We start from the raw sequence: 21,916 nt of genomic DNA, 5'->3' as shown, positions 1-21,916 counted from the left end.
AAATACCTTGAATTTGTAGTCTCAAGTCTTTACTAAAGCGCCTATTTTAATCAGGAATCTTTTCCACTTTCTTTCAGTTTACAGTAGTCTGGAATTTGCAGAAAAGGATGGTAAGTTTTAATTGCTTTAATTATAAGTATTCTACAATATATAAAAATAACTAACAAGTTTAAAAATAAGTAAAGTATTGGGTTAGCGTGTGCATGGAAACTGTCGTGTTCCCAAACAGGTTTTATTACAGCAATATAGGAGACAATATTCCCCGACATGAAAAATTCGCTTAACCTTTTAGTTGAAATTGACTTATTGTCAATGCATTTCCATCTTAGATCTAAAACTGCAATGTCATTGAGGGTTGATGATGCAAATATACTACCAGGCACTAGAGATGCTAGTTTGTCTCAGGGAGGGGCAAAAATACATAAGCCGTAAATACTGGTGCCAATGATTGTAACAGTTTGCAGCATAGAAATAACTTTCTGGATAGCAAGTTTACAATTTAGTAAAGCAGAGCAATCAGGTTTGGGTTATATAGTGTACACAATGTATGACTAACAGTGCCCTCATTCAAGTGTGGTCCCTTAAATGAGCTTCTATAAGCCTACACCACTGACTTCCTAGGATACACAGCATACCTTTCCCTCAGTACCAATTCATGTGCCACTGATGCAAATAACTAATTCACCTTCTTCCCTGGTTTCTATGAATCATTGTTAAATATTTGGACTGCAACCCCATGGAGAAATATTAAACACAATTTAAGGAAACAGTTTTATTTGGTACAAGCAGAAACAGCTTAAAATGCAAGAGGTACTAGAGCACTGTCCGTCAAACGGTTTACCCACTAATTAAGCGAGTATAGTTGCCCACCGCGCCGTTGCCCACCGCGCCGTTGCCAGAGTCGTCGCCCGCCACCGCGCCGTTGCCCACGGCGCCGTTGCCAGAGTCGTCGCCCGCCACCGCGCCGTTGCCCACGGCGCCGTTGCCAGAGTCGTCGCCCGCCACTGCGCCGTTGCCCACCGCGCCGTTGCCAAAGTCGTCGCCCGCCACTGCGCCGTTGCCCGACGCGCCGTTGCCAGAGTCGTCGCCCGCCACTGCGCCGTTGCCAGAGTCGTCGCCCGCCACTGCGCCGTTGCCAACGGCGCCGTTGCCAGAGTCGTCGCCCGCCACTGCGCCGTTGCCCGACGCGCCGTTGCCAGAGTCGTCGCCCGCCACTGCGCCGTTGCCAACGGCGCCGTTGCCAGAGTCGTCGCCCGCCACCGCGCCGTTGCCCACGGCGCCTTTGCCAGAGTCGTCGCCCGCCACCGCGCCGTTGCCCACCGCGCCGTTGCCAAAGTCGTCGCCCGCCACTGCGCCGTTGCCCACCGCGCCGTTGCCAGAGTCGTCGCCCGCCACTGCGCCGTTGCCCACCGCGCCGTTGCCAGAGTCGTCGCCCGCCACTGCGCCGTTGCCCACCGCGCCGTTGCCAGAGTCGTCGCCCGCCACTGCGCCGTTGCCCACCGCGCCGTTGCCCACCGCGCCGTTGCCAGAGTCGTCGCCCGCCACTGCGCCGTTGCCAGAGTCGTCGCCCGCCACGGCGCCGTTGCCCACGGCGCCGTTGCCAGAGTAGTCGCCCGCCACTGCGCCGTTGTCCACGGCGCCGTTGCCAGAGTAGTCGCCCGCCACTGCGCCGTTGCCCACGGCGCCGGTGCCAGAGTCGTCGCCCACCACTGCGCCGTTGCCCACCGTGCCGTTGCCAGAGTAGTCGCCCGCCACTGCGCCGTTGTCCACGGCGCCGTTGCCAGAGTAGTCGCCCGCCACTGCTCCGTTGCCCACGGCGCCGGTGCCAGAGTCGTCGCCCACCACTGCGCCGTTGACCACCGTGCCGTTGCCAGAGTCGCCGCCCGCAACTGCGCCGTTGCCCACCGCGCCGTTGCCAGAGTCGTCGCCCGCGACTGTGCTGTTGCCAGAGTCTTCCACTAGTTCAAATACAAAAGCCTCAATAAAATGATCCACATAATGACAGAATCCAAGCCGTACACAAACATGAACCCAGTAGGGAGAAGCAGAACAAGCTCACCTTCGGACTTCTTCAGGAACACAGACTCATGGGACTGTTGAAGCGCGAGGACCTTCTTTATGGAGGGGTCAATAGGAGAAACATCTAGAGTAAAGGGTTACAATCAGTTTCAAGAAGCTAAAAATAATATTCAGTCAACCAATATTCTTACCTCTCATTGTCCTCTGCGGTCCATTGCTACGCATTTCATTTGTGTCACCAACCGGCAAACCAGAGCCTATGGATAAAGCAGGTGCAAAAGTAAGTTAAATGTTTCCCCATCACCTACATGTACTATACTCCACTGCAGATTTACTGAACAGAAGTTTACTAAAGAACAAACAGAAATACCTGTGGTAAACCAGAGAGCCAGCACAGCAACAATCAAGGCCCAAAATGCTCCCATTACTGCAGCCACCAACAGGAAATGCAATCTGAGCCACGTGGCAGGTTACATATACCAATCCTGCAGGTGTCACAGGTGTTGCTGATCAGCTGTATTTGTCTCTCTGGAATCAGTGCTCGTTGAGATGCAGCCCTTCTTTTCACCTACATTTGACTCCTTTATACCGCTTATCCTTAGAAGGTCACGGGGGGTTTTACCAACAAGGTTTACCTAATGAAGTGGCCGATGATGGTATACATCTATCGATACATGTATACAGATAGATATACGGATGTTAAACTAAAATATAACTGGTTATTTTATTCGGCCCAATGTAACTCCAAAGTCAATTGTTTATTGTTTCTCTAGATGGTATTGGTTCTGGTATTACTGCAGTTGCAAAAATCAATGAGGGGCATTTTATCATGTAATCATGTCAACACAAGCTGAGGTTCGTTAGCTAGTAGCTAAAGTTAGAAAGCTAGTTCTCCGTTACACATGCAGTAGTTCATGTACACTTACAGCGGTACCTCATAGACATATTACAGTATATGTGGTAGCAGGTACCAGCACATGAGTAGCATTGTGTGCTAGAGTCTGAATGCGATCCATCTTGGGAGAGACGGTCTGATTTGAAGTGCTTATAGTGTGTCCAGACACTGACACAGCAGTAAGTGGTTTGAGGAAAGTTGGGCACTGATGCAGCCAGAAAAACAAATGAGATGGTGAATGAAAAAAAAGTGTATAAAGGTGATCTTTGAAATTTAATTGTTACCCAATGCTTACATTTTATCACAGAACAATTGAAGGTGCAAATATTGCTCTACTTTTGATACCACCCATAGGTTAAATCTTTTCAAATCCCTCTCCGCTACATGGCCCTCGTTAATCAGTAGCCTTACTTTTGGTAAGTTCTGATTAGAGCTGGCTCAGGTCAGACCTCAAATGAGCTGCTATGGGTTAGAGCAATGGTGGACTTCCTAGGATACATTAGTCTTCTATACAAATTCATGTGCCACTGATGCAAGTCGCTAATTCAGCCTCTTCGCTGGAATCCGTGCTGGTTCTCATTATGAAGCCATTTTGCACCCAACCCCAAGAAGAAATATTAAAGACAACATTTAAAGAAACCGTTTTATTTTAAACTCTTGCCCAACTAGTCACCGTTGGTGAAGTTGTTGCTTGCGTCGTCACCCTGGGCGAAGTTGCTGCTGATTTTTCTGCCGTAGTCACCCTAGGTGAAGTTGCTGCTGCAGTTACTGCTGCTTGAGTCGTCACCCTAGGTGAAGTTGCTGGTGCTGCCTGAGTAGTCGCCGCCCTCACTTCTGCCCGTCTAGCCGCCGCTACCCGCCTAGACGCCTCTGTTGTGTTGCCGTCGTCCCCTAGGGTGCCGTTGTTGTTGCCGCCATCATCACCGACAGTGCCGTTGCTGCTGCCTGCGTTGCCGTCGTCCCCTAGGGTGCCGTTGCTGCTGCCTGCGTTGCCGTCGTCCCCTAGGGTGCCGTTTGTGATGCCTGCGTTGCCGTCGTCGCCCACAGTGCTGTTGCCGTCGTCCCCTAGGGTGCCGTTGCTGCTGCCTGCGTTGCCGTCGTCGCCCACAGTGCTAGTGCCGTCGTCCCCTAGGGTGCCGTTGTTGCTGCCTGCGTTGCCGTCATCACCAACAGTGCTGTTGCCGTCGTCCCCTAGGGTGCCGTTGCTGCTTGCTTCGTCCCCCACTGTGCTGTCGCCTAGGGTGCTGTTATTGCTGACTGCGTTGCCTGCGTCCCCTAGGGTGCCGTTGCTGTTGCCTGCGTCCCCTAGGGTACCGTTGCCGTCGTCCCCTAGGGTGCCGTTGTTGCTGCCTGCGTTGCAGTCATCACCAACAGTGCTGTTGCCGTCGTCCCCTAGGGTGCCGTTGTTGCTGCCTGCGTTGCCGTCATCACCAACAGTGCTGTTGCCGTCGTCGCCTAGGGTGCTGTTATTGCTGACGTCCCCTAGGGTGCCGTTGCTGTTGCCTGCGTGGGTGCCGTCGTCCCCTAGGGTGCCGTTGCCGTCGTCCCCTAGGGTGCCGTTGGTGATTCCTGCGTTGCCGTCGTCGCCCACAGTGCTGTTGCCGTCGTCCCCTAGGGTGCCATTGCTGCTGCCTGCGTTGCCGTCGTCTCCCACAGTGCTGTTGCCGTCGTCCCCTAGGGTGCCGTTGCTGCTGCCTGCGTTGCCGCCGTCGCCCACAGTGCTGTTGCCGTCGTCCCCTAGGGTGCCGTTGGTGATGCCTAAGTTGCCGTCGTCGCCCACAGTGCTGTTGCCGTCGTCCCCTAGGGTGCCGTTGCTGCTGCCTGCGTTGCCGTCGTCGCCCACAGTGCTGTTGCCGTCGTCCCCTAGGGTGCCGTTGTTGCTGCCTGCGTTGCCGTCGTCGCCCACAGTGCTGTTGCCGTCGTCCCCTAGGGTGCCGTTGTTGCTGCCTGCATTGCCGTCATCACCAACAGTGCTGTTGCCGTCGTCCCCTAGGGTGCCTTTGCTGCTGCCTGCGTTGCCCTCGTTGCCCACAGTGCTGTTGTCTGCGTCCCCTAGGGTGCCGTTGCCGTCGTCCCCTAGGGTGCCGTTGGTGATGCCTGCGTTGCCGTCGTCGCCCACAGTGCTGTTGCCGTCGTCCCCTAGGGTGCCGTTTTTGCTGCCTGCGTTGCCGTCATCACCAACAGTGCTGTTGCCGTCGTCCCCTAGGGTGCCGTTGCTGCTTGCTTCGTCCCCCACTGTGCTGTCGCCTAGGGTGCTGTTATTGCTGACTGCGTTGCCTGCGTCCCCTAGGGTGCCGTTGCCGTTGCCTGCGTCCCCTAGGGTGCCGTTGCCGTAGTCCCCTAGGGTGCCATTGCTGCTGCCTGCGTTGCCGTCGTCGCCCACAGTGCTGTTGCCGTCGTCCCCTAGGGTGCCGTTGCTGCTGCCTGCGTTGCCGTCGTCGCCCACAGTGCTGTTGCCGTCGTCCCCTAGGGTGCCGTTGCTGCTGCCTGCGTTGCCGTCGTCGCCCACAGTGCTGTTGCCGTCGTCCCCTAGGGTGCCGTTGTTGCTGTCTGCATTGCCGTCATCACCAACAGTGCTGTTGCCGTCGTCCCCTAGGGTGCCTTTGCTGCTGCCTGCGTTGCCCTCGTCGCCCACAGTGCTGTTGTCTGCGTCCCCTAGGGTGCCGTTGCTGTTGCCGTCGTCCCCTAGGGTTCCGTTGGTGATGCCTGCGTTGCCGTCGTCGCCAACAGTGCTGTTGCCGTCGTCCCCTAGGGTGCCGTTGCTGCTTGCTTCGTCCCCCACTGTGCTGTCGCCTAGGGTGCTGTTATTGCTGACTGCGTTGCCTGCGTCCCCTAGGGTGCTGTTGCTGTTGCCTGCGTCCCCTAGGGTGCCGTTGCTGTTGCCTGCGTCCCCTAGGGTGCCGTTGCCGTCGTCCCCTAGGGTGCCGTTGGTGATTCCTGCGTTGCCGTCGTCGCCCACAGTGCTGTTGCCGTCGTCCCCTAGGGTGCCATTGCTGCTGCCTGCGTTGCCGTCGTCGCCCACAGTGCTGTTGCCGTCGTCCCCTAGGGTGCTGTTGCCGTCGCCCCCTAGGGTGCCGTTGCTGCTGCCTGCCTTGCCGTCGTCGCCCACAGTGCTGTTGCCGTCGTCCCCTAGGGTGCCGTTGCTGCTGCCTGCGTTGCCGTCGTCGCCCACAGTGCTGTTGCCTGCGTCCCCTAGGGTGCCGTTGCTGCTGCCTGCGTCGTCGCCCACTGTGCTGTTGCCTGCGTTGCCGTCGTCCCCTAATATGCCCTTGCGGCCTCTGTTCTGCGCATGTTCAACAACTTCCAGGTAGACTGCAGATTCCTTAACTTCCACTTCATTGGTTTCCAGTTGAACTGAAGTAAAGACTTCGAATTAAATTCAAATACAAAAAGCCTCAATAAAATGATCCACATAATGAAAGAACCGAAGCCGTACACAAACATGAACCCAGTAGGGAGAAGCAGAACAAGCTCACCTTCTTTCGACTTCTTCAGGAACACAGACTCATGGGACTGTTGAAGCGTAAGGACCTTCTTTATGGAGGGGTCATTAGGAGACACATCTAGAGTAAAGGGTTACAATCAGTTTCAAGAAGCTAAAATATTATTCAGTCAACCAATATTCTTACCTCTCATTGTCCTCTGCGGTCCATTGCTACGCATTTCATTTGTGTCACCAACCGGCAAACCAGAGCCTATGGATAAAGCAGGTGCAAAAGTAAGTTAAATGTTTCCCCATCACCTACATGTACTATACTCCACTGCAGATTTACTGAACAGAAGTTTACTAAAGAACAAACAGAAATACCTGTGGTAAACCAGAGAGCCAGCACAGCAACAATCAAGGCCCAAAATGCTCCCATTACTGCAGCCACCAACAGGAAATGCAATCTGAGCCACGTGGCAGGTTACATATACCCATCCTGCAGGTGTCACAGGTGTTGCTGATCAGCTGTATTTGCCTCTCTGGAATCAGTGCTCGTTGAGATGCAGCCCTTCTTTTCACCTACATTTGACTCCTTTATACCGCTTATCCTTAGAAGGTCACGGGGGGTTTTACCAACAAGGTTTACCTAATGAAGTGGCCGATGATGGTATACATCTATCGATACATGTATACAGATAGATATACGGATGTTAAACTAAAATATAACTGGTTATTTTATTCGGCCCAATGTAACTCCAAAGTCAATTGTTTATTGTTTCTCTAGATGGTATTGCTCTGGTATTACTGCAGTTGCAAAAATCAATGAGGGGCATTTTATCATGTAATCATGTCAACGCAAGCTGAGGTTCGTTAGCTAGTAGCTAAAGTTAGAAAGCTAGTTCTCCGTTACACATGCAGTAGTTCATGTACTTACAGCGGTACCTCATAGACATATTACAGTATATGTGGTAGCAGGTACATACTGCATCAATTTCTTTAGATGACATTTACCGTGGTGTGGATTAGCATATCGCTGTAAATTTGTTTCGATTGACATTTCCAAGTATGTGTGCTTACGTCACATGAGTAGCATTGTGTGCTAGCGTCTGAATGCGATCCATCTTGGGAGAGACGGTCTGATTTGAAGTGCTTATAGTGTGTCCAGACACTGAGACACAGCAGTAAGTGGTTTGAGGAAAGTTGGGCACTGATGCAGCCAGAAAAACAAATGAGATGGTGAATGAAAAAAAAGTGTATAAAGGTGATCTTTGAAATTTAATTGTTACCCAATGCTTACATTTTATCACAGAACAATTGAAGGTGCAAATATTGCTCTACTTTTGATACCACCCATAGGTTAAATCTTTTCAAATCCTTCTCCGCTACATGGCCCTCGTTAATCAGTAGCCTTACTTTTGGTAAGTTCTGATTAGCGCTGGCTCAGGTCAGACCTCAAATGAGCTGCTATGGGTTAAAGCAATGGTGGACTTCCTAGGATACATTAGTCTTCTATACAAATTCATGTGCCACTGATGCAAGTCGCTAATTCAGCCTCTTCGCTGGAATCCGTGCTGGTTCTCATTATGAAGCCATTTTGCACCCAACCGCAAGAAGAAATATTAAAGACAACATTTAAAGAAACCGTTTTATTTTAAACTCTTGCCCAACTAGTCACCGTTGGTGAAGTTGTTGCTTGCGTCGTCACCCTGGGCGAAGTTGCTGCTGCAGTTACTGCTGCTTGAGTCGTCACCCTAGGTGAAGTTGCTGGTGCTGCCTGAGTAGTCGCCGCCCTCACTTCTGCCCGTCTAGCCGCCGCTGCCCGCCTAGACGCCTCTGTTGTGTTGCCGTCGTCCCCTAGGGTGCCGTTGTTGTTGCCGCCATCATCACCGACAGTGCCGTTGCTGCTGCCTGCGTTGCCGTCGTCCCCTAGGGTGCCGTTGCTGCTGCCTGCGTTGCCGCCGTCGCCCACAGTGCTGTTGCCGTCGTCCCCTAGGGTGCCGTTGGTGATGCCTAAGTTGCCGTCGTCGCCCACAGTGCTGTTGCCGTCGTCCCCTAGGGTGCCGTTGCTGCTGCCTGCGTTGCCGTCGTCGCCCACAGTGCTGTTGCCGTCGTCCCCTAGGGTGCCGTTGTTGCTGCCTGCGTTGCCGTCGTCGCCCACAGTGCTGTTGCCGTCGTCCCCTAGGGTGCCGTTGTTGCTGCCTGCATTGCCGTCATCACCAACAGTGCTGTTGCCGTCGTCCCCTAGGGTGCCTTTGCTGCTGCCTGCGTTGCCCTCGTCGCCCACAGTGCTGTTGTCTGCGTCCCCTAGGGTGCCGTTGCCGTCGTTCCCTAGGGTGCCGTTGGTGATGCCTGCGTTGCCGTCGTCGCCCACAGTGCTGTTGCCGTCGTCCCCTAGGGTGCCGTTTTTGCTGCCTGCGTTGCCGTCATCACCAACAGTGCTGTTGCCGTCGTCCCCTAGGGTGCCGTTGCTGCTTGCTTCGTCCCCCACTGTGCTGTCGCCTAGGGTGCTGTTATTGCTGACTGCGTTGCCTGCGTCCCCTAGGGTGCCGTTGCTGTTGCCTGCGTCCCCTAGGGTGCCGTTGCCGTCGTCCCCTAGGGTGCCATTGCTGCTGCCTGCGTTGCCGTCGTCGCCCACAGTGCTGTTGCCGTCGTCCCCTAGGGTGCCGTTGCTGCTGCCTGCGTTGCCGTCGTCGCCCACAGTGCTGTTGCCGTCGTCCCCTAGGGTGCCGTTGCTGCTGCCTGCGTTGCCGTCGTCGCCCACAGTGCTGTTGCCGTCGTCGCCCACAGTGCTGTTGCCGTCGTCCCCTAGGGTGCCGTTGTTGCTGTCTGCATTGCCGTCATCACCAACAGTGCTGTTGCCGTCGTCCCCTAGGGTGCCTTTGCTGCTGCCTGCGTTGCCCTCGTCGCCCACAGTGCTGTTGTCTGCGTCCCCTAGGGTGCCGTTGCTGTTGCCGTCGTCCCCTAGGGTTCCGTTGGTGATGCCTGCGTTGCCGTCGTCGCCAACAGTGCTGTTGCCGTCGTCCCCTAGGGTGCCGTTGCTGCTTGCTTCGTCCCCCACTGTGCTGTCGCCTAGGGTGCTGTTATTGCTGACTGCGTTGCCTGCGTCCCCTAGGGTGCTGTTGCTGTTGCCTGCGTCCCCTAGGGTGCCGTTGCTGTTGCCTGCGTCCCCTAGGGTGCCGTTGCCGTCGTCCCCTAGGGTGCCGTTGGTGATTCCTGCGTTGCCGTCGTCGCCCACAGTGCTGTTGCCGTCGTCCCCTAGGGTGCCATTGCTGCTGCCTGCGTTGCCGTCGTCGCCCACAGTGCTGTTGCCGTCGTCCCCTAGGGTGCTGTTGCCGTCGCCCCCTAGGGTGCCGTTGCTGCTGCCTGCCTTGCCGTCGTCGCCCACAGTGCTGTTGCCGTCGTCCCCTAGGGTGCCGTTGCTGCTGCCTGCGTTGCCGTCGTCGCCCACAGTGCTGTTGCCTGCGTCCCCTAGGGTGCCGTTGCTGCTGCCTGCGTCGTCGCCCACTGTGCTGTTGCCTGCGTTGCCGTCGTCCCCTAATATGCCCTTGCGGCCTCTGTTCTGCGCATGTTCAACAACTTCCAGGTAGACTGCAGATTCCTTAACTTCCACTTCATTGGTTTCCAGTTGAACTGAAGTAAAGACTTCGAATTAAATTCAAATACAAAAAGCCTCAATAAAATGATCCACATAATGAAAGAACCGAAGCCGTACACAAACATGAACCCAGTAGGGAGAAGCAGAACAAGCTCACCTTCTTTCGACTTCTTCAGGAACACAGACTCATGGGACTGTTGAAGCGTAAGGACCTTCTTTATGGAGGGGTCATTAGGAGACACATCTAGAGTAAAGGGTTACAATCAGTTTCAAGAAGCTAAAATATTATTCAGTCAACCAATATTCTTACCTCTCATTGTCCTCTGCGGTCCATTGCTACGCATTTCATTTGTGTCACCAACCGGCAAACCAGAGCCTATGGATAAAGCAGGTGCAAAAGTAAGTTAAATGTTTCCCCATCACCTACATGTACTATACTCCACTGCAGATTTACTGAACAGAAGTTTACTAAAGAACAAACAGAAATACCTGTGGTAAACCAGAGAGCCAGCACAGCAACAATCAAGGCCCAAAATGCTCCCATTACTGCAGCCACCAACAGGAAATGCAATCTGAGCCACGTGGCAGGTTACATATACCCATCCTGCAGGTGTCACAGGTGTTGCTGATCAGCTGTATTTGCCTCTCTGGAATCAGTGCTCGTTGAGATGCAGCCCTTCTTTTCACCTACATTTGACTCCTTTATACCGCTTATCCTTAGAAGGTCACGGGGGGTTTTACCAACAAGGTTTACCTAATGAAGTGGCCGATGATGGTATACATCTATCGATACATGTATACAGATAGATATACGGATGTTAAACTAAAATATAACTGGTTATTTTATTCGGCCCAATGTAACTCCAAAGTCAATTGTTTATTGTTTCTCTAGATGGTATTGCTCTGGTATTACTGCAGTTGCAAAAATCAATGAGGGGCATTTTATCATGTAATCATGTCAACGCAAGCTGAGGTTCGTTAGCTAGTAGCTAAAGTTAGAAAGCTAGTTCTCCGTTACACATGCAGTAGTTCATGTACTTACAGCGGTACCTCATAGACATATTACAGTATATGTGGTAGCAGGTACATACTGCATCAATTTCTTTAGATGACATTTACCGTGGTGTGGATTAGCATATCGCTGTAAATTTGTTTCGATTGACATTTCCAAGTATGTGTGCTTACGTCACATGAGTAGCATTGTGTGCTAGCGTCTGAATGCGATCCATCTTGGGAGAGACGGTCTGATTTGAAGTGCTTATAGTGTGTCCAGACACTGAGACACAGCAGTAAGTGGTTTGAGGAAAGTTGGGCACTGATGCAGCCAGAAAAACAAATGAGATGGTGAATGAAAAAAAAGTGTATAAAGGTGATCTTTGAAATTTAATTGTTACCCAATGCTTACATTTTATCACAGAACAATTGAAGGTGCAAATATTGCTCTACTTTTGATACCACCCATAGGTTAAATCTTTTCAAATCCTTCTCCGCTACATGGCCCTCGTTAATCAGTAGCCTTACTTTTGGTAAGTTCTGATTAGCGCTGGCTCAGGTCAGACCTCAAATGAGCTGCTATGGGTTAAAGCAATGGTGGACTTCCTAGGATACATTAGTCTTCTATACAAATTCATGTGCCACTGATGCAAGTCGCTAATTCAGCCTCTTCGCTGGAATCCGTGCTGGTTCTCATTATGAAGCCATTTTGCACCCAACCGCAAGAAGAAATATTAAAGACAACATTTAAAGAAACCGTTTTATTTTAAACTCTTGCCCAACTAGTCACCGTTGGTGAAGTTGTTGCTTGCGTCGTCACCCTGGGCGAAGTTGCTGCTGCAGTTACTGCTGCTTGAGTCGTCACCCTAGGTGAAGTTGCTGGTGCTGCCTGAGTAGTCGCCGCCCTCACTTCTGCCCGTCTAGCCGCCGCTGCCCGCCTAGACGCCTCTGTTGTGTTGCCGTCGTCCCCTAGGGTGCCGTTGTTGTTGCCGCCATCATCACCGACAGTGCCGTTGCTGCTGCCTGCGTTGCCGTCGTCCCCTAGGGTGCCGTTGCTGCTGCCTGCGTTGCCGCCGTCGCCCACAGTGCTGTTGCCGTCGTCCCCTAGGGTGCCGTTGGTGATGCCTAAGTTGCCCTCGTCGCCCACAGTGCTGTTGTCTGCGTCCCCTAGGGTGCCGTTGCTGTTGCCGTCGTCCCCTAGGGTTCCGTTGGTGATGCCTGCGTTGCCGTCGTCGCCAACAGTGCTGTTGCCGTCGTCCCCTAGGGTGCCGTTGCTGCTTGCTTCGTCCCCCACTGTGCTGTCGCCTAGGGTGCTGTTATTGCTGACTGCGTTGCCTGCGTCCCCTAGGGTGCTGTTGCTGTTGCCTGCGTCCCCTAGGGTGCCGTTGCTGTTGCCTGCGTCCCCTAGGGTGCCGTTGCCGTCGTCCCCTAGGGTGCCGTTGGTGATTCCTGCGTTGCCGTCGTCGCCCACAGTGCTGTTGCCGTCGTCCCCTAGGGTGCCATTGCTGCTGCCTGCGTTGCCGTCGTCGCCCACAGTGCTGTTGCCGTCGTCCCCTAGGGTGCTGTTGCCGTCGCCCCCTAGGGTGCCGTTGCTGCTGCCTGCCTTGCCGTCGTCGCCCACAGTGCTGTTGCCGTCGTCCCCTAGGGTGCCGTTGCTGCTGCCTGCGTTGCCGTCGTCGCCCACAGTGCTGTTGCCTGCGTCCCCTAGGGTGCCGTTGCTGCTGCCTGCGTCGTCGCCCACTGTGCTGTTGCCTGCGTTGCCGTCGTCCCCTAATATGCCCTTGCGGCCTCTGTTCTGCGCATGTTCAACAACTTCCAGGTAGACTGCAGATTCCTTAACTTCCACTTCATTGGTTTCCAGTTGAACTGAAGTAAAGACTTCGAATTAAATTCAAATACAAAAAGCCTCAATAAAATGATCCACATAATGAAAGAACCGAAGCCGTACACAAACATGAACCCAGTAGGGAGAAGCAGAACAAGCTCACCTTCTTTCGACTTCTTCAGGAACACAGACTCATGGGACTGTTGAAGCGTAAGGACCTTCTTTATGGAGGGGTCATTAGGAGACACATCTAGAGTAAAGGGTTACAATCAGTTTCAAGAAGCTAAAATATTATTCAGTCAACCAATATTCTTACCTCTCATTGTCCTCTGCGGTCCATTGCTACGCATTTCATTTGTGTCACCAACCGGCAAACCAGAGCCTATGGATAAAGCAGGTGCAAAAGTAAGTTAAATGTTTCCCCATCACCTACATGTACTATACTCCACTGCAGATTTACTGAACAGAAGTTTACTAAAGAACAAACAGAAATACCTGTGGTAAACCAGAGAGCCAGCACAGCAACAATCAAGGCCCAAAATGCTCCCATTACTGCAGCCACCAACAGGAAATGCAATCTGAGCCACGTGGCAGGTTACATATACCCATCCTGCAGGTGTCACAGGTGTTGCTGATCAGCTGTATTTGCCTCTCTGGAATCAGTGCTCGTTGAGATGCAGCCCTTCTTTTCACCTACATTTGACTCCTTTATACCGCTTATCCTTAGAAGGTCACGGGGGGTTTTACCAACAAGGTTTACCTAATGAAGTGGCCGATGATGGTATACATCTATCGATACATGTATACAGATAGATATACGGATGTTAAACTAAAATATAACTGGTTATTTTATTCGGCCCAATGTAACTCCAAAGTCAATTGTTTATTGTTTCTCTAGATGGTATTGCTCTGGTATTACTGCAGTTGCAAAAATCAATGAGGGGCATTTTATCATGTAATCATGTCAACGCAAGCTGAGGTTCGTTAGCTAGTAGCTAAAGTTAGAAAGCTAGTTCTCCGTTACACATGCAGTAGTTCATGTACTTACAGCGGTACCTCATAGACATATTACAGTATATGTGGTAGCAGGTACATACTGCATCAATTTCTTTAGATGACATTTACCGTGGTGTGGATTAGCATATCGCTGTAAATTTGTTTCGATTGACATTTCCAAGTATGTGTGCTTACGTCACATGAGTAGCATTGTGTGCTAGCGTCTGAATGCGATCCATCTTGGGAGAGACGGTCTGATTTGAAGTGCTTATAGTGTGTCCAGACACTGAGACACAGCAGTAAGTGGTTTGAGGAAAGTTGGGCACTGATGCAGCCAGAAAAACAAATGAGATGGTGAATGAAAAAAAAGTGTATAAAGGTGATCTTTGAAATTTAATTGTTACCCAATGCTTACATTTTATCACAGAACAATTGAAGGTGCAAATATTGCTCTACTTTTGATACCACCCATAGGTTAAATCTTTTCAAATCCTTCTCCGCTACATGGCCCTCGTTAATCAGTAGCCTTACTTTTGGTAAGTTCTGATTAGCGCTGGCTCAGGTCAGACCTCAAATGAGCTGCTATGGGTTAAAGCAATGGTGGACTTCCTAGGATACATTAGTCTTCTATACAAATTCATGTGCCACTGATGCAAGTCGCTAATTCAGCCTCTTCGCTGGAATCCGTGCTGGTTCTCATTATGAAGCCATTTTGCACCCAACCGCAAGAAGAAATATTAAAGACAACATTTAAAGAAACCGTTTTATTTTAAACTCTTGCCCAACTAGTCACCGTTGGTGAAGTTGTTGCTTGCGTCGTCACCCTGGGCGAAGTTGCTGCTGCAGTTACTGCTGCTTGAGTCGTCACCCTAGGTGAAGTTGCTGGTGCTGCCTGAGTAGTCGCCGCCCTCACTTCTGCCCGTCTAGCCGCCGCTGCCCGCCTAGACGCCTCTGTTGTGTTGCCGTCGTCCCCTAGGGTGCCGTTGTTGTTGCCGCCATCATCACCGACAGTGCCGTTGCTGCTGCCTGCGTTGCCGTCGTCCCCTAGGGTGCCGTTGCTGCTGCCTGCGTTGCCGCCGTCGCCCACAGTGCTGTTGCCGTCGTCCCCTAGGGTGCCGTTGGTGATGCCTAAGTTGCCGTCGTCGCCCACAGTGCTGTTGCCGTCGTCCCCTAGGGTGCCGTTGCTGCTGCCTGCGTTGCCGTCGTCGCCCACAGTGCTGTTGCCGTCGTCCCCTAGGGTGCCGTTGTTGCTGCCTGCGTTGCCGTCGTCGCCCACAGTGCTGTTGCCGTCGTCCCCTAGGGTGCCGTTGTTGCTGCCTGCATTGCCGTCATCACCAACAGTGCTGTTGCCGTCGTCCCCTAGGGTGCCTTTGCTGCTGCCTGCGTTGCCCTCGTCGCCCACAGTGCTGTTGTCTGCGTCCCCTAGGGTGCCGTTGCCGTCGTTCCCTAGGGTGCCGTTGGTGATGCCTGCGTTGCCGTCGTCGCCCACAGTGCTGTTGCCGTCGTCCCCTAGGGTGCCGTTTTTGCTGCCTGCGTTGCCGTCATCACCAACAGTGCTGTTGCCGTCGTCCCCTAGGGTGCCGTTGCTGCTTGCTTCGTCCCCCACTGTGCTGTCGCCTAGGGTGCTGTTATTGCTGACTGCGTTGCCTGCGTCCCCTAGGGTGCCGTTGCTGTTGCCTGCGTCCCCTAGGGTGCCGTTGCCGTCGTCCCCTAGGGTGCCATTGCTGCTGCCTGCGTTGCCGTCGTCGCCCACAGTGCTGTTGCCGTCGTCCCCTAGGGTGCCGTTGCTGCTGCCTGCGTTGCCGTCGTCGCCCACAGTGCTGTTGCCGTCGTCCCCTAGGGTGCCGTTGCTGCTGCCTGCGTTGCCGTCGTCGCCCACAGTGCTGTTGCCGTCGTCGCCCACAGTGCTGTTGCCGTCGTCCCCTAGGGTGCCGTTGTTGCTGTCTGCATTGCCGTCATCACCAACAGTGCTGTTGCCGTCGTCCCCTAGGGTGCCTTTGCTGCTGCCTGCGTTGCCCTCGTCGCCCACAGTGCTGTTGTCTGCGTCCCCTAGGGTGCCGTTGCTGTTGCCGTCGTCCCCTAGGGTTCCGTTGGTGATGCCTGCGTTGCCGTCGTCGCCAACAGTGCTGTTGCCGTCGTCCCCTAGGGTGCCGTTGCTGCTTGCTTCGTCCCCCACTGTGCTGTCGCCTAGGGTGCTGTTATTGCTGACTGCGTTGCCTGCGTCCCCTAGGGTGCTGTTGCTGTTGCCTGCGTCCCCTAGGGTGCCGTTGCTGTTGCCTGCGTCCCCTAGGGTGCCGTTGCCGTCGTCCCCTAGGGTGCCGTTGGTGATTCCTGCGTTGCCGTCGTCGCCCACAGTGCTGTTGCCGTCGTCCCCTAGGGTGCCATTGCTGCTGCCTGCGTTGCCGTCGTCGCCCACAGTGCTGTTGCCGTCGTCCCCTAGGGTGCTGTTGCCGTCGCCCCCTAGGGTGCCGTTGCTGCTGCCTGCCTTGCCGTCGTCGCCCACAGTGCTGTTGCCGTCGTCCCCTAGGGTGCCGTTGCTGCTGCCTGCGTTGCCGTCGTCGCCCACAGTGCTGTTGCCTGCGTCCCCTAGGGTGCCGTTGCTGCTGCCTGCGTCGTCGCCCACTGTGCTGTTGCCTGCGTTGCCGTCGTCCCCTAATATGCCCTTGCGGCCTCTGTTCTGCGCATGTTCAACAACTTCCAGGTAGACTGCAGATTCCTTAACTTCCACTTCATTGGTTTCCAGTTGAACTGAAGTAAAGACTTCGAATTAAATTCAAATACAAAAAGCCTCAATAAAATGATCCACATAATGAAAGAACCGAAGCCGTACACAAACATGAACCCAGTAGGGAGAAGCAGAACAAGCTCACCTTCTTTCGACTTCTTCAGGAACACAGACTCATGGGACTGTTGAAGCGTAAGGACCTTCTTTATGGAGGGGTCATTAGGAGACACATCTAGAGTAAAGGGTTACAATCAGTTTCAAGAAGCTAAAATATTATTCAGTCAACCAATATTCTTACCTCTCATTGTCCTCTGCGGTCCATTGCTACGCATTTCATTTGTGTCACCAACCGGCAAACCAGAGCCTATGGATAAAGCAGGTGCAAAAGTAAGTTAAATGTTTCCCCATCACCTACATGTACTATACTCCACTGCAGATTTACTGAACAGAAGTTTACTAAAGAACAAACAGAAATACCTGTGGTAAACCAGAGAGCCAGCACAGCAACAATCAAGGCCCAAAATGCTCCCATTACTGCAGCCACCAACAGGAAATGCAATCTGAGCCACGTGGCAGGTTACATATACCCATCCTGCAGGTGTCACAGGTGTTGCTGATCAGCTGTATTTGCCTCTCTGGAATCAGTGCTCGTTGAGATGCAGCCCTTCTTTTCACCTACATTTGACTCCTTTATACCGCTTATCCTTAGAAGGTCACGGGGGGTTTTACCAACAAGGTTTACCTAATGAAGTGGCCGATGATGGTATACATCTATCGATACATGTATACAGATAGATATACGGATGTTAAACTAAAATATAACTGGTTATTTTATTCGGCCCAATGTAACTCCAAAGTCAATTGTTTATTGTTTCTCTAGATGGTATTGCTCTGGTATTACTGCAGTTGCAAAAATCAATGAGGGGCATTTTATCATGTAATCATGTCAACGCAAGCTGAGGTTCGTTAGCTAGTAGCTAAAGTTAGAAAGCTAGTTCTCCGTTACACATGCAGTAGTTCATGTACTTACAGCAGTACCTCATAGACATATTACAGTATATGTGGTAGCAGGTACATACTGCATCAATTTCTTTAGATGACATTTACCGTGGTGTGGATTAGCATATCGCTGTAAATTTGTTTCGATTGACATTTCCAAGTATGTGTGCTTACGTCACATGAGTAGCATTGTGTGCTAGCGTCTGAATGCGATCCATCTTGGGAGAGACGGTCTGATTTGAAGTGCTTATAGTGTGTCCAGACACTGAGACACAGCAGTAAGTGGTTTGAGGAAAGTTGGGCACTGATGCAGCCAGAAAAACAAATGAGATGGTGAATGAAAAAAAAGTGTATAAAGGTGATCTTTGAAATTTAATTGTTACCCAATGCTTACATTTTATCACAGAACAATTGAAGGTGCAAATATTGCTCTACTTTTGATACCACCCATAGGTTAAATCTTTTCAAATCCTTCTCCGCTACATGGCCCTCGTTAATCAGTAGCCTTACTTTTGGTAAGTTCTGATTAGCGCTGGCTCAGGTCAGACCTCAAATGAGCTGCTATGGGTTAAAGCAATGGTGGACTTCCTAGGATACATTAGTCTTCTATACAAATTCATATGCCACTGATGCAAGTCGCTAATTCAGCCTCTTCGCTGGAATCCGTGCTGGTTCTCATTATGAAGCCATTTTGCACCCAACCGCAAGAAGAAATATTAAAGACAACATTTAAAGAAACCGTTTTATTTTAAACTCTTGCCCAACTAGTCACCGTTGGTGAAGTTGTTGCTTGCGTCGTCACCCTGGGCGAAGTTGCTGCTGCAGTTACTGCTGCTTGAGTCGTCACCCTAGGTGAAGTTGCTGGTGCTGCCTGAGTAGTCGCCGCCCTCACTTCTGCCCGTCTAGCCGCCGCTGCCCGCCTAGACGCCTCTGTTGTGTTGCCGTCGTCCCCTAGGGTGCCGTTGTTGTTGCCGCCATCATCACCGACAGTGCCGTTGCTGCTGCCTGCGTTGCCGTCGTCCCCTAGGGTGCCGTTGCTGCTGCCTGCGTTGCCGCCGTCGCCCACAGTGCTGTTGCCGTCGTCCCCTAGGGTGCCGTTGGTGATGCCTAAGTTGCCGTCGTCGCCCACAGTGCTGTTGCCGTCGTCCCCTAGGGTGCCGTTGCTGCTGCCTGCGTTGCCGTCGTCGCCCACAGTGCTGTTGCCGTCGTCCCCTAGGGTGCCGTTGTTGCTGCCTGCGTTGCCGTCGTCGCCCACAGTGCTGTTGCCGTCGTCCCCTAGGGTGCCGTTGTTGCTGCCTGCATTGCCGTCATCACCAACAGTGCTGTTGCCGTCGTCCCCTAGGGTGCCTTTGCTGCTGCCTGCGTTGCCCTCGTCGCCCACAGTGCTGTTGTCTGCGTCCCCTAGGGTGCCGTTGCCGTCGTTCCCTAGGGTGCCGTTGGTGATGCCTGCGTTGCCGTCGTCGCCCACAGTGCTGTTGCCGTCGTCCCCTAGGGTGCCGTTTTTGCTGCCTGCGTTGCCGTCATCACCAACAGTGCTGTTGCCGTCGTCCCCTAGGGTGCCGTTGCTGCTTGCTTCGTCCCCCACTGTGCTGTCGCCTAGGGTGCTGTTATTGCTGACTGCGTTGCCTGCGTCCCCTAGGGTGCCGTTGCTGTTGCCTGCGTCCCCTAGGGTGCCGTTGCCGTCGTCCCCTAGGGTGCCATTGCTGCTGCCTGCGTTGCCGTCGTCGCCCACAGTGCTGTTGCCGTCGTCCCCTAGGGTGCCGTTGCTGCTGCCTGCGTTGCCGTCGTCGCCCACAGTGCTGTTGCCGTCGTCCCCTAGGGTGCCGTTGCTGCTGCCTGCGTTGCCGTCGTCGCCCACAGTGCTGTTGCCGTCGTCGCCCACAGTGCTGTTGCCGTCGTCCCCTAGGGTGCCGTTGTTGCTGTCTGCATTGCCGTCATCACCAACAGTGCTGTTGCCGTCGTCCCCTAGGGTGCCTTTGCTGCTGCCTGCGTTGCCCTCGTCGCCCACAGTGCTGTTGTCTGCGTCCCCTAGGGTGCCGTTGCTGTTGCCGTCGTCCCCTAGGGTTCCGTTGGTGATGCCTGCGTTGCCGTCGTCGCCAACAGTGCTGTTGCCGTCGTCCCCTAGGGTGCCGTTGCTGCTTGCTTCGTCCCCCACTGTGCTGTCGCCTAGGGTGCTGTTATTGCTGACTGCGTTGCCTGCGTCCCCTAGGGTGCTGTTGCTGTTGCCTGCGTCCCCTAGGGTGCCGTTGCTGTTGCCTGCGTCCCCTAGGGTGCCGTTGCCGTCGTCCCCTAGGGTGCCGTTGGTGATTCCTGCGTTGCCGTCGTCGCCCACAGTGCTGTTGCCGTCGTCCCCTAGGGTGCCATTGCTGCTGCCTGCGTTGCCGTCGTCGCCCACAGTGCTGTTGCCGTCGTCCCCTAGGGTGCTGTTGCCGTCGCCCCCTAGGGTGCCGTTGCTGCTGCCTGCCTTGCCGTCGTCGCCCACAGTGCTGTTGCCGTCGTCCCCTAGGGTGCCGTTGCTGCTGCCTGCGTTGCCGTCGTCGCCCACAGTGCTGTTGCCTGCGTCCCCTAGGGTGCCGTTGCTGCTGCCTGCGTCGTCGCCCACTGTGCTGTTGCCTGCGTTGCCGTCGTCCCCTAATATGCCCTTGCGGCCTCTGTTCTGCGCATGTTCAACAACTTCCAGGTAGACTGCAGATTCCTTAACTTCCACTTCATTGGTTTCCAGTTGAACTGAAGTAAAGACTTCGAATTAAATTCAAATACAAAAAGCCTCAATAAAATGATCCACATAATGAAAGAACCGAAGCCGTACACAAACATGAACCCAGTAGGGAGAAGCAGAACAAGCTCACCTTCTTTCGACTTCTTCAGGAACACAGACTCATGGGACTGTTGAAGCGTAAGGACCTTCTTTATGGAGGGGTCATTAGGAGACACATCTAGAGTAAAGGGTTACAATCAGTTTCAAGAAGCTAAAATATTATTCAGTCAACCAATATTCTTACCTCTCATTGTCCTCTGCGGTCCATTGCTACGCATTTCATTTGTGTCACCAACCGGCAAACCAGAGCCTATGGATAAAGCAGGTGCAAAAGTAAGTTAAATGTTTCCCCATCACCTACATGTACTATACTCCACTGCAGATTTACTGAACAGAAGTTTACTAAAGAACAAACAGAAATACCTGTGGTAAACCAGAGAGCCAGCACAGCAACAATCAAGGCCCAAAATGCTCCCATTACTGCAGCCACCAACAGGAAATGCAATCTGAGCCACGTGGCAGGTTACATATACCCATCCTGCAGGTGTCACAGGTGTTGCTGATCAGCTGTATTTGCCTCTCTGGAATCAGTGCTCGTTGAGATGCAGCCCTTCTTTTCACCTACATTTGACTCCTTTATACCGCTTATCCTTAGAAGGTCACGGGGGGTTTTACCAACAAGGTTTACCTAATGAAGTGGCCGATGATGGTATACATCTATCGATACATGTATACAGATAGATATACGGATGTTAAACTAAAATATAACTGGTTATTTTATTCGGCCCAATGTAACTCCAAAGTCAATTGTTTATTGTTTCTCTAGATGGTATTGCTCTGGTATTACTGCAGTTGCAAAAATCAATGAGGGGCATTTTATCATGTAATCATGTCAACGCAAGCTGAGGTTCGTTAGCTAGTAGCTAAAGTTAGAAAGCTAGTTCTCCGTTACACATGCAGTAGTTCATGTACTTACAGCGGTACCTCATAGACATATTACAGTATATGTGGTAGCAGGTACATACTGCATCAATTTCTTTAGATGACATTTACCGTGGTGTGGATTAGCATATCGCTGTAAATTTGTTTCGATTGACATTTCCAAGTATGTGTGCTTACGTCACATGAGTAGCATTGTGTGCTAGCGTCTGAATGCGATCCATCTTGGGAGAGACGGTCTGATTTGAAGTGCTTATAGTGTGTCCAGACACTGAGACACAGCAGTAAGTGGTTTGAGGAAAGTTGGGCACTGATGCAGCCAGAAAAACAAATGAGATGGTGAATGAAAAAAAAGTGTATAAAGGTGATCTTTGAAATTTAATTGTTACCCAATGCTTACATTTTATCACAGAACAATTGAAGGTGCAAATATTGCTCTACTTTTGATACCACCCATAGGTTAAATCTTTTCAAATCCTTCTCCGCTACATGGCCCTCGTTAATCAGTAGCCTTACTTTTGGTAAGTTCTGATTAGCGCTGGCTCAGGTCAGACCTCAAATGAGCTGCTATGGGTTAAAGCAATGGTGGACTTCCTAGGATACATTAGTCTTCTATACAAATTCATGTGCCACTGATGCAAGTCGCTAATTCAGCCTCTTCGCTGGAATCCGTGCTGGTTCTCATTATGAAGCCATTTTGCACCCAACCGCAAGAAGAAATATTAAAGACAACATTTAAAGAAAC

At 52.4% G+C, this 21,916-nt stretch overlaps 1 protein-coding gene across 1 annotated transcript; it reads right to left on the bottom strand.

The window, feature by feature from the left end:
* Positions 1-10,647: 10,647 nt before the first annotated feature.
* LOC134107158 (uncharacterized PE-PGRS family protein PE_PGRS20-like) lies at positions 10,648-13,462 on the bottom strand. The gene is made up of 5 exons (XM_062558643.1): positions 13,250-13,462; positions 13,071-13,136; positions 12,918-13,004; positions 12,043-12,795; positions 10,648-10,652 (listed from the first exon to the last, which is right to left on the bottom strand). Exons 1-5 carry the CDS (start codon positions 13,302-13,304, stop codon positions 10,648-10,650), a joined length of 966 nt encoding a protein of 321 aa, XP_062414627.1. The 5' UTR covers positions 13,305-13,462.
* Positions 13,463-21,916: the final 8,454 nt, after the last annotated feature.

The sequence above is a fragment of the Pungitius pungitius genome, chromosome 2 (assembly GCF_949316345.1).
Source record: "Pungitius pungitius chromosome 2, fPunPun2.1, whole genome shotgun sequence".
Lineage (NCBI taxonomy): Eukaryota > Metazoa > Chordata > Actinopteri > Perciformes > Gasterosteidae > Pungitius > Pungitius pungitius.
The sequence above is the reverse complement of the archived record's forward strand: the minus strand, read 5'-3'. Positions and strand labels throughout refer to the sequence as shown.

Excerpts from the sequence above, each read along its gene's own strand:
- LOC134107158 (XM_062558643.1), bottom strand. The coding sequence starts at position 13,304 with ATGGGAGCATTTTGGGCCTTGATTGTTGCTGTGCTGGCTCTCTGGTTT. Across the intron at positions 13,137-13,249 it reads GGCTCTCTGGTTTACCACAG|GCTCTGGTTTGCCGGTTGGT; the intron begins GTATTTCTGTTT and ends CTTTATCCATAG. Across the intron at positions 13,005-13,070 it reads ACCGCAGAGGACAATGAGAG|ATGTGTCTCCTAATGACCCC; the intron begins GTAAGAATATTG and ends CCTTTACTCTAG.